The 12468-nt window shown below is 39.3% G+C and overlaps 1 protein-coding gene across 2 annotated transcripts; it reads right to left on the minus strand.

The window, feature by feature from the left end:
* Window positions 1-714: 714 nt before the first annotated feature.
* On the minus strand, window positions 715-11611 carry CA1H5orf24 (chromosome A1 C5orf24 homolog). 2 transcript variants are annotated; one of them, XM_025924185.2, is made up of 3 exons: window positions 11329-11611; window positions 4820-5249; window positions 715-3070 (listed from the first exon to the last, which is right to left on the minus strand). In XM_025924185.2, exons 2-3 carry the CDS (start codon window positions 5244-5246, stop codon window positions 3030-3032), a joined length of 468 nt encoding a protein of 155 aa, XP_025779970.1. In that variant the 5' UTR covers window positions 5247-5249; window positions 11329-11611; the 3' UTR covers window positions 715-3029. The 2 variants fall into 2 exon arrangements, with proteins under 2 accessions (XP_025779970.1, XP_025779969.1); XM_025924184.2 differs by having other exon boundaries at window positions 715-5249.
* Between the last annotated feature and the right edge of the window lie 857 nt (window positions 11612-12468).

Raw genomic sequence — 12468 nt, forward strand, 5'->3', positions numbered from 1 at the left:
ACATGATCTGCAGGCTTTGAAGAAACTAAAAAAGGTAATTATATGTTCAAAAAATCAGGGGAAAGTGTTTTCCTTTTATATCTCCAATATTTACAAAATATGCACATGCTGTTCTCCCTAAGGTGAACATTAAAACAACAATAAATTAGCCATGTTTAATACCTGAAATTTTTTAAACTAAAAAGATCAACAATACTCAAATGTAAATATAAGCCTTTGGTATAACTATTAGCCTGCTGTATCTTAACAATGGGAAGAGGGGCGCCTGGGTGGCGCAGTCGGTTAAGCGTCCGACTTCAGCCAGGTCACGATCTCGCGGTCCGTGAGTTCGAGCCCCGCGTCAGGCTCTGGGCTGATGGCTCAGAGCCTGGAGCCTGTTTCCGATTCTGTGTCTCCCTCTCTCTCTGCCCCTCCCCCGTTCACGCTCTGTCTCTCTCTGTCCCAAAAAAAAAATAAATAAAAAAACGTTGAAAAAAAAATTAAAAAAAAAAAAAAACAATGGGAAGAAAAAGCAAAGAATATTGAGATCCATTTAGAAATCAGGATTTTAAATTACAAAAATATAAATACTTCTATTTTGAGAAAAACAAAAGCACAGAGGTAACATTTCAGAAAGCACACCTAAGAAAATACAAGATCACAGCCATGATAAAGGTGTATGATTTACCATTCTTTTACTTGATAAATACTGTGCTAATAAAGCAGTAAACGTAGTTGGTTTTAAAGTAATGACTTTATTAATAAATATACATCCATATGATGATGTAGATACGAATCATGAACACTACTCCATTCCCATACACATAATTGCACACGAGTAGCTCAAGTTCATGGACATAAAAACATACACAGTATCTATTCAGACTTTTTACAGCAGAGGACAACGTGCTTATATCAGTTAATTGGTAATTATTTTCTCTGTAATTATATGTGGAAAAAGGAAACTGTGAAACTTAAAGAATCAAAGTGGTCTGATTACTATAAATCACACACTTGATTTACTATAGCATTAAATTTTCCCGAAATTAAATACAATGTATGTGAGAGCACAGATTTATCTATTTGGGGGGAGGAGGAGGGAAAAGCAAAGGAAAGATTTAGATACATCCTAGAGTTCAGAGCATATAGTTAAGCTATAATAAAAACAAAAATATAATAGCATCAAAATATTTTATGTCCAAGGAAAAAAATGTTTTGAACAACTGTTGTGAATGTTTATATTATAAAGGGACCATAAAATTTTACTGCATATAGAGACAATGACTGACAGAGCAGCAGTTATTGTCAACATCCCCTGAATTCTTCTTTTAAAGCTTCTTAGAATAGAAAGTTTTTTTTTTTTTTTCTTTAGCTCATACACTGGTTTTTCTTACACTGGCTGGATCACCTTTAACCTAATAAATGGATCCAGATAACTGTTTTTTCCTTCTTAACTCAAAGAAACTCTATTACTTCAAGAAACTATTACATGTAAATTCACACAAACATCAGTTTGGAATGAATATTACTTTTATTACTTTAACAGAGATTTCCTTAAAAAATAAAAAATATCAAGAATATTTTAGTCTAAATGAACACTGATTTAAAAAATGTCCCCAAATATTAAAAACTAATCAGATGCTTATTTTCTTCCAATACATTGTGCCAGTATTTTTAAAATATCCAGTGCAAAACTCCAAAGATAGTATCAAAATCATCCCATACTAAAGATCAGTTATGCAAGATTTGTGAAAAAAATGAAAACTTCATCTGTATTAGCTGCTTATTTGTTAATATGATAATAAATAAGGCATGTTAAAATATTTTTCAAAGAAAAAAGGAAAGCAAACTTACTTGAATAGCACATCATTTTCTGATCAACAGTTTTAATATAGAATAGTGAAACCTATTTTGTGAAGAGAGAATTATACAATATAAAATTAGCAATTTACCTTTCAAGAAACAATCACACAGTTGGAAGAAAAGGCCAGTTTTCCCCAACTGATTATATTAAAGTATAGGCAATTGTTTAACATGCTATTTCAGTGTTTATCATGACGAGACAGTGTTACAAAAGATGCACGATGTAGTCTTTATAGAGAAGTAAAAATATTGTGTATTTTAAGACTTCATTCATGTTATCACTCTATGTCCATTCTCTTCAGCATGGTACCAATAAACTGTTCACAAGGAGAAAAGGAAGTGTAATCAGGAGATGCTCACCACCACACAGCTCTAATACTCCAGGTAAACGGTTACCTGAACAGAAAAATCCAGCATTCTAAACAATGTTAACCATTCACAACTGTAGCCATTCGCCTCTTTTTTTCCTGGGACATAACTCCTGATATTAATAAACACTGTTATGAACAGAATTCCTTTAGTTGTTTTCTGATTTCATTAACATGTATACAAAATTCATTATACAATAATACACCTGCTTTATCTTCTGACACACAGCACAGCACCACTGAGAAGATGTGCTGGAGAATGGGGCAAAAGGCAGGGGAATCAACGAAGCAAAGGGCATAGAGAAAGGGAAGGGTATGTACAACAAATCAGGGATAAAAATAAACTGAAAGGGAAATGTCAAATGGACACAGTATAAAACAACATGTAACCAAATCCTTGATAGTGATATATAAGTAGAACATTTAACAACTGTTTTCAGGAACTCAAAAGAGGATTTCTAAGCAGCCAACTGCTGAACATCATCTTGAGAAAGAGCTAAATGACAGATACATATCACAAAAGTGGATAGATGAACACAGGAATAAAGATGTAAGCATTTGTGTGTGTCAGAAGGTATACTGTTCTGAGTAAATTATTAAAAAGTTTTCTATTTTAAGCTTCTGTAAGGAGAAACTCTTGTAGCAATTTAGCTGCCAGAATGTTAGAACTGATTATATAGTCATCCACTATTGTTCTTTAGGGTTTGTGCAAAGCTAAAACTGATGAGGTCACTGTCTTAGATGCCAGTGCACACAAAGTCCCCACATACAATGCAACACCTCTTACTGTAAAGAGCAGCATAAGTCCAGCTCATTGTGTCAGGCATCACTGGAACACCTGAAGGCTTGCTGCTTTTTTCCTGATAAAAAAGGTATGAAACATGACATCCATTTGCAATCAGAGTTTGCATTAACTGAGAGCAAGCCCAAACAACACAAGATGTGCCCTTTTAAAGTTGTCATTATTTTAAAAGTTTTTGGGTCCTGCAAATCTACATTATAATCTCAAAGGCATTTAAAATCACAAATACATACATTGTAACTTTAAAGTTCATTGGATTTTTTTTCCAAATCTGAAGTTTATAATAGTTTATTTTATTTAGAACAAACTCAGAATAAATAAAATGTATATTAACAAAGAATGTTACTTTCAGCAAGGGGAGAGGAGAGATTTTCTTCTATCCCTACCATACACACCTACCCAGTATTTTTTTTCTTTTCTATCTTTTTCTAAAGCAAACATTGTTGGAAAAAATTTTCTTTTGGATGAAGTGGTCTTACCGAAACCACTGTTAGACTTTTAATTAAACTAACCAACATATTTTTACACGTTTCATGCATAGATGGATTCCGACAGATTTCTTAATATTTGGGTTCTGACAGTCAGAAAACAGCATTTTGTTTTTACCAGTTTTAGACTCTACCTTCAATTTGTGTCCTTTGGTAGATAGAAACCTGAAACCACAGTAAGTGCTAATGCAATGGGACAATTTCTTGGTAAAAAAACAAACAAAAAAAAAAACAACTACAAAACATTTTGAATAAATGAACAACATTAATAAATGTTTTAAGTATAATGCTTTAAAACTAAATATAATGAAAGGCAAAATGTAGTGACTATGGCTACATGCACACCTTAAGAATGATTCTTTCTCTATTATATTAAATATGCTATTCTCAGAATGCATTATATTTCACCAGAAATGTAATGTGCAGTTTTTATTAAAAATTTAATTTTTCGGTAAATATGAATTGTTTGTAGTGTTTGGTATGTATACTCTTAGGCAATTAAAAAATACACAACATATCACTGCTGGAAGGCAAACACTAAAGAATTCTTTTAGGAATAATGGTTAAATCAATCAATACCATGTAAATCAATAAAACAAAATAAATAAGTTTCTGCTGTTTAAACCTAGAACATTAAAGTAAGATTTTTAACATCTGAAGTCTGTGTAAATGCCAAAGCATACAAATATCTGTGTCCTGTCTCATGAAAAGAAATGTTACAAAAACTCACAGCCATTACCTCAAGTAATGCTGAATCATTAGTTTGCTTTGTTCCATCAGTTAAAAATACCTTAGATATTATTTTTAATATATTGTAGGCTTACTTCACGAATATGAAAAATTGTTTCAGTTGTTTAGCACATAAAACATCGATGCAGAATGGCCTAAAAGTAGTAATGACGTATGAGACACAACCATAACCATAACTCTAAAGGAAAAGCAAAAATGACAGTTAAGTATTACACTTGAACCTATATACAAACACAACGCCACTGCTCATGGCCTGAGGGCATCTGTGAGCAACCGGCAGTTTCTGAGCAAAAGCAGGAAAACAAATCAAATGGGAAAACAAATTGGGAAAGCCCAGGCTACAAAATCATGTATGTCAAAATAAAACCAAGAAGCTTTGGGATTATTCACAACCTTCCTTCTAAACCTGGCCCTCCTTTCCTCCTTCATTCACTCATTGGGTGGCTTGACTTCACTGCTAGTTTCCTCTACCCCATGAACTGCTCTGCCGTGCATCATAGGGTAAGGAAAAGCTGCTGTGCCACAGCCATAACCAAGATCGGCAAGACGGGATAGAGCTTTAATGCTACCTGGAGGTCTCCCTGGGCTGACTTTGTATCCTGCAGCTTTAGTTGTACCCAAAGGTCTGCCTGGACTTGTCTTAAATCCAGCTGCTTTGGTGGTTCCCAGGGGTCTGCCTGTGCTGGTACGGTATCCTGCGGATTTGGTGGTTCCTGAAGGTCGGCCACGTTTACCGGATCGGTTGAGATTTTTCTTTTTCTTTAGTTCATCTTTTATCTCTAGACTTCTGCCACTTGGAGTCTGCAAGTGTGTTTCATTTAATGGGTCTTGCCTCTGACAAGCCATTGGCTTGTGGCTGACTGTGTGGCTATATTTGCTTTGCTGGGAGGAATATATGTCAAACTGATCAGCAGCTCTCATGGCATCTTCACTGAGGCAGGAAGGCTTGCCAGGCCCACAGAAAGCCGGATTACTGCTGGCAACAGGATGCATCATTTTCTAGCAAAAACAAGACAAATATGCATAAATACACATATATAAATTTATACCTGTATGACAGCATTCAGTGGTATTGAAAATTGTCTTCAAAGAGCTATGCAGGCTCCCTAAAATTAGGCTGACAGGCAGGACTCCAGACCACTTATAAACAAACACACATCAGCAGATTCAAAGATAAACTTGTTTTCCTCAATTTAATCAAGGGTATGGAGATATGTCATATAAGGTAACTGAACTCTAATACTCAATTCAAATATAATACATTAGTAGCCATATGTTTCTCTGGTTAGGAAATGGAAAAATGGCAAGCAAAGAATAAATGTGTTATATTTTATTGGCTTTTTGCTTCTAGATTATGAAACCCTAAAAGGATAACAACAAACACAAGAACTTTTATTAACATGATTCTTTTTCTCATTTGCCTAACATTTTTAGAATGTCTCTTATTGGCCTTTTATTTCTCACATATACACTTCTTTTTTTTTTTTTTTTTTTTTAACCTTTATTTTTTTGGGACAGAGAGACACAGAGCATGAACGGGGGAGGGGCAGAGAGAGAGGGAGACACAGAATCGGAAACAGGCTCCAGGCTCTGAGCCATCAGCCCAGAGCCTGACGCGGGGCTCCAACTCACGGACCGCGAGATCGTGACCTGGCTGAAGTCCAACGCTTAACCGACTGCGCCACCCAGGCGCCCCTCACATATACACTTCTGATCTGGCTACAATTTCCACAAGACACTTCCTCATTATAATTTATTACTGATATATAATCCTGAGTGTGTGCTACACTTTACAAAACAAAGAAATGTGTCAAGCAAAGAAAAGAATCTCTCGAGGTACTGACTCCCTTTAAACTAATCTATCCTCCCACCCCCAAAAAACCAACCAACCAAAAAAACTAATCTATCCAAACAGGAGGCAGTACCAATATAAAAGGTGAATAAAGGTTTCCATTAGCTAAACTCAGTCAACATTTATACAACTGAGACTTATACTACAAAAATATGGGTAACAATCATAATAAAATACTTCCTATTTTGAAGGTATAGTTATCAAGACCAAAAGTTCAGAGTGTAAACACTGCTTTCTCTCTGATCATAAATATGCATGGATCTTCTTCCCTTACAAGAGCCCTGTGACTAATTAACAGTCTAATCTCTGTTTTGTCTTGAGGACATCCCTGTGATTTTTTTCTCTTTATAAAGGATAGATTATAACCACCACTGTAACAAACCAACCCTTAACAGCCATATCATTTAGACACACAGAAAATGAGTTTATAGAGACTAAAGTATTATATTTCAATAAGGTAAGAAAATAAATCTATGGGTTCCATTCAGATTTAGAAAAAGAATCACAGGTGTATAGTAAGGTCTGCCCCCCAAGTTGTTAGATGTTAGCCTGTACCATACATGTAAAAGTGGACCAAAACTTCAGTTATGAAGGCAGAAAGAAATGGGAATCAAGTCACAGAAGTGAATTCTGTTAAATCCCAAAATATCTGCTGAAAATCAACAGATAACAGAGCTACTGGGCAGCTGGCTTAAAGCCTTAACTAGAAAGGAAGAGTATCTACAGTGACAAGCTAGTTGTTTATGACAGAAGCCTTACGGACTTGAGATCATAAATCAAGATTGAGTTAAACACAAATGTAAGAAGAAACAATTCTTCACTCAATCCCAAGGATATAATCAAAAAGAGGTTATTAATTATCACCTCACCAGCTCAAATTCTAAGTTCAGGTCAGAAATAAAGGGAAATCATCAAGATGTGTTCCAAATGTAGCAATATTAGGTGAAAGTTAACAGTTTTTGAGCATTTTCTAGGTGGCAGGTGGTAAGTTTGGCACTTGGCACATCATCTGATTTAATCCTCACCACAACTCTGAGGAACATACTATTATTAGTTCTATTTTACAGAAAATGAGAAATTTTTAGCTACTTGCCAAGGTCACACATTAGGAAATGGTAAAGTCAAACAGGAATTCAGATAATCTGACATGAGAACCAACAATTTCAGCATAATACACAACTATATCCAGCTATCTCAGTAACAGCACTATCATTTGGGTCATATAATTCTTGCGGGGGAGGAAGGTGTCCTGTGTATTTTAAGATACTTATTACAGCATCCCTGGTCTCTACCCACTAGATGTCAGTAACTATACCCTCTTCTTCCTAACAGTTTGACAATCCAAAGTTTCTCCATACCGTGCCAATATTCTCTGGGGGGGCAAAACCCACCCTCTACCATGAGCATCACCCAGCTATATTAAAATGAAAACAGAAGATCCATTTTAAAATATTCCTGTTTAAGTTCTTATTCACCTCTTTAGCTTATACCTCTGCAAAAATCCACAAAATATTTCTGTTAAGAACAATTACAAAGTCAAACATTTGTTTTCCAAATTGAAAAAAAGCTAATGCTGGCAGATGTGAAGGGACTAACCGCATTCCTTTCCCCTTCGAGTTATAAACTAATTGAGAAATATAAACAGGAATTAGATAGGAATCGAAGTACTAGTTTACTGCCAATAAAGTTGGACTAGAGACCGCAGGCAAATACAAAGAGAAACACAGACCTCTCAGCAGAAGATTTTAAGAGAAAAAGTGACCCCCTTTTCAATTTTATTATCCAGAAATCACCCTGCTGGAAAGAAAGCCCTAGTAAAAAGAGGTAGAAAGGTACAAGTTCTCTTACACAAGTAGCACTGCCAGTAAAGGAAGAAAATGTTTTCTTTCCTACAGTCTATTTCTTTTTTTTTTTTTTAATTTTTTTTTTCAACGTTTTATTTTATTTTTGGGACAGAGAGAGACAGAACATGAACGGGGGAGGGGCAGAGAGAGAGGGAGACACAGAATCGGAAACAGGCTCCAGGCTCTGAGCCATCAGCCCAGAGCCTGACGCGGGGCTCAAACTCATGGACCGCGAGATCGTGACCTGGCTGAAGTCGGAGGCTCAACCGACTGCGCCACCCAGGCGCCCCTCCTACAGTCTATTTCAATGCTTTACAGTTCATACCTTTTAAGTTCCTAATCATTAATTTACCAAAACCTTTCCTCTGGATCTTACTTCCCTTAACTTTACCTTTTCTTAATGTATCAGAACAGTCGCTATATATTAACATTCAGGATATAGAGTCTCAGTTTACATTACATTAGGCTTTCAACGGCAAGATGCTACCATGTATCTTCTACTCAGATATCAATCAACATGGAAGCAAAATACACTATTTAAAAAGTAGACCTGTAGGGGCTCCTGGGTGGCTCAGTCAGTTGAGCATCCGACTGTGGCTCAGGTCATGATCTCACGATCCGTGGGTTCCAGCCCAGAGTCAGGCTCTGTGCTGACAGCTCAGAGCCTGAAGCCTACTTCACATTTCGTGTCTTCCTCTCTCTCAGCCCCTCGCACACTCCCACAGTCAGTCAGTCTCTCTCTCTCTCTCTCTCTCTCTGTCTCTCAAAATAAACATTAGAAAAAAAATTTTTAAACAATGTGGTCGTCTGGATGGCTCAGTCCATGAAGCATCTGACTCTTGATTTAGGCTCGGGTTGTGATCTCACAGTTTGTGGGATCCAGCCCTACACCAGACTCCACACTGTCAGTGTGCCAGCCTGCTTGGGATTGTGTCTCTCTGCCCTGACCGTGCATGCACACTCTCTCTCAAAATAAGTAAATAAAGTTAAAAAAATAAAGCATCCTTCTACAATTCCTTTAATCTTCTCGGGGAATTTAGGCATTTGGTTTGTATTATGTTAATTTACTTCTGACACAGCTCACATTTATTGAGAGCCAACTCAATGCAAAACACTATTCTAAGTGCTAGGACACAAACAGGAGTGAAGCTGTTTATCCCAATGGAAAGACAATGAGCCACTGACTTAAGGAACATTTTTTTTTCATGTTTATTTATTTTTTAAGAGAGAGAGAGAGAGAGAGAGAGAGAGAGAGAGAGAGAGATGTGTGCGCGCGAGCAGGGGAGGGGCAAAGAGAGAGGGAGACACAGAATCTGAAGCAGGCTCCAAGCTCTGAGCTGTCAGCACAGAGCTGGATAGGAGGCCCAAACTCACCAACCTCAGATACCATGACCTGAGCCAAAGTCGGACGCTTAACTAACTGAGCCACCGAGGCTCCCCTTAAAGAACATCTCTAAAGGCAAGTCTTCTATATGTTCTGTATTTGCCATTCCTGCTACTGTCAAGAAATCAGTACAGTATTCTGCTTACTCAATAACTGATTAGGAAGTTGGACAAGAAATTTACTATGACAGTTACTGATGTAAATAGTTAAAAAGGAAAGAGTTAAAATCAATCCTTTCTACTTTTGATTTCAGCCTTTTAAGATGGGAATCAACAGCATTAGATCTTTGTGTGCATAATCATCTACACACATACACACAAAGAACATACATGTTTTTATGCAGTATTTACGTATACAGACGTTAATTAATCCTACACTTAATAATGTCTCCTACTTTGACTTCAGGACTTCACCATATTGTTCTTTCTTGTAAGGTTCTTCCCATGCTATTGTACAGAGTTCAATGGAAGTATGCAGGGCATATTTCTTAAAAGAGCCAGAATGAATACATTTCTAGAAAGTTCAATACAAAGTTTGGACTGAAAGAAAGCCAAGAATAACAGAATGGAATGTGTAGACTATCAAAGGTTAACTGCCTTTTAAAATGGTTCACTGAGGGGCGCCTGGGTGGCGCAGTCGGTTAAGCGTCCGGCTTCAGCCAGGTCACGATCTCGCGGTCCGTGAGTTCGAGCCCCGCGTCGGGCTCTGGGCTGATGGCTCAGAGCCTGGAGCCTGTTTCCAATTCTGTGTCTCCCTCTCTCTCTGCCCCGCCCCCGTTCATGCTCTGTCTCTCTCTGTCCCAAAAATAAATAAATGTTGAAAAAAAAAAAATTTAAAAAAAAAAAAAAAAAAAAAAAAGGAAATAAAATGGTTCACTGAATATATGGGAGTCAACTAAGAGCTTCTATATATTTTAACTGTACCTAAATTAGAATTTTTAAAGCACACACTAAAACTTGCTATCTTTAAGTTGTTTTATCATGTTTAAACCCGAAAGTCCTTGGGTGAGCAGTTCTTTATGAAAGAATTCCTTTCCCTTCTCTTGAATGTGGCAGTCATTACTGCCAACATAAAGAACTCTAACTATTTTTAGTAGCTTCACAAAGCTTTAGTGAAGCTTTCTAAACATGGAGAAAAATCTTCCTTTCAAGAAATCCAAGTTCTGCTCTCTTCCAAAGATCAAACATCACATAATTCTCAGAGATCTCTTTCACGTCATTTGGGTTGTAACAATTATATAGAATCATATATGTGTTTATAATTATAAATTGAAGTCCATTTGTGACCCGCGTCACTCAGAAGGTCTATTCAGCTAAAACCAAAACAAATGCCAAAGCCATGCATCCTGTCCCACCACGGAAAGTTTTGTTACTAGGACAGATCATAAATAACAGCATTCTTTGTCTTCTTTCTACTCCTTAGTTGTGCCCCACGGAGCAGTTTCTCCGGTGTCAGAATCCTTATCTAACTTGGAAGTGTTTAGAAATGTATTAGCAGTTGTGCTCAAAAGCGATTATTAATGCATTAGCGAGAACAACTTTGCAAGACACATGTCCACACTAGAGAAAGAGTCCTGAATCCTCCAATAATCAAAATTCATGGCCCGCTCTCCGTGCACTTGGGAGTTCCGCAAGCTGAAGTCCACAGGCCACTGCATCTAGATGTCTCCATCTCGAAGCCGGCCGACTTCAATTTAAAGGGGCTCAGGAAGGACCGCTAATTCCGACCTCTCAAAGAAAAGAAAAGGTGACCCCTCCCCCCTGCCGCAGGAGGCATTTCCCCCAATTATGGCTCCACGCCGAGGGACGAACAGACTACGTCCGGGGCCCCTCCTCTCGCTTCGGGCTAGGCCAGAGCCCCTCCTCAGACGTGGGTCGGAGACCTCTTCGCAACAGCTGGCGCGGCCCCTGTTCTGACCGCCTCCTTGCCGCCTACACGAGCTCCCGCCGCCCAGACTCTGCTCCGAGCCAGACTGACAAACCCCGCGCGCCCACCTACCTCAGTCGCTGGTAGCCCGGCCCCTCAACGCGCCCAGGGGTTGCCCATCAGCTGGGAACCTCACGCCCGCACCGCTCCCTTCCTAGCCCGCCGCCTCTGCACTACGCGAAAAGCCCAAGTGAGAGGGGCAGGCAGCTAGGGCGGTGGCGGCGAAGTGGACGCTGGCTTCCAGCTCCCGCCGCAGCCACCACTCCGGATCCTGCCCCAAACGCAGGAGGAAGAGGCCGCCACAGCCCAGTACTGCGAAGGGAGGCGTGCGCGAGCTCGCAAGAATCGCGCACGCGCACGCACGCGCGCGCACGCACACGCACACGCACACGCACACGCACACGCACACGCACACGCACACGCACACGCACACGCACACGCACACCGCGAGACCCAGTCTCCCGCCGACGACCAGCACGCAGGCTCGGGGAGGGTAGCAGGCAGAGCCAGGCTGCGCTTGCGCGCCGTGGGGCCGAACAGGAGGCGGTGCTTAGGACCGCGCAGGTCTGGCTGTGGTTCAGGCCCAGAGCTGTAGATGACCTGGAGACCCACCGGAAGGGATGCAGCTTCCTTACAGGATTTTCATCGCGATTCCAAGTAGATGTTAGAACTACTACTTGACCCCATTTCTCAGATTAAAGGATTACTAAGTGATGGAGTCATGATTTGAACCCTGCTGCCTTGTTCCAAAAAGCGTGCCTTTAATTAATGGTGGCAAAAAGATGAATGCCTAATTGTGTTAGGTGCTGTCTAAAGCATGTTACAAGGGCTCAGCTTCTGCCCTTTAGCTGCTTATGGATGGGTAGAATGAGACCACCTAACAAAATGGGGAATATTCAAATAAGATGAGTTTGGGGCCTCAGACCTAGGGCCATGTGATCATGAAAAGCATTTTGTGGGACATCCTATACTTTTAAAAAAGTTTTTTACACTCAAGACCAGAATTGCCATATTCTTCATTCCACTATCACAGGAAGGGATGGGACAAGTAGTTTGCTTTCAAAATCCTCCCCCCCCCCCCCCCCCCCGTTTATGAAATTTCTGATAGATCAGTCCCCCCTATACAGGACAATTAGCAAAAGGGATTAATTTCCCCAGTTCTTCCTGCTGTGAATTCAGAAAGGAGAGGATCCAGAAACAAAGGCTAATGAG

Source organism: Puma concolor, chromosome A1 (genome assembly GCF_028749965.1).
Source record: "Puma concolor isolate L17-30 chromosome A1, mPumCon1.1.hap2, whole genome shotgun sequence".
Classification (NCBI taxonomy): Eukaryota; Metazoa; Chordata; class Mammalia; order Carnivora; family Felidae; genus Puma; species Puma concolor.

Bases quoted from the DNA above. Each gene is read 5' to 3' on its own strand.
- CA1H5orf24 (XM_025924184.2), bottom strand. From the start codon at position 5,246: ATGATGCATCCTGTTGCCAGCAGTAATCCGGCTTTCTGTGGGCCTGGC.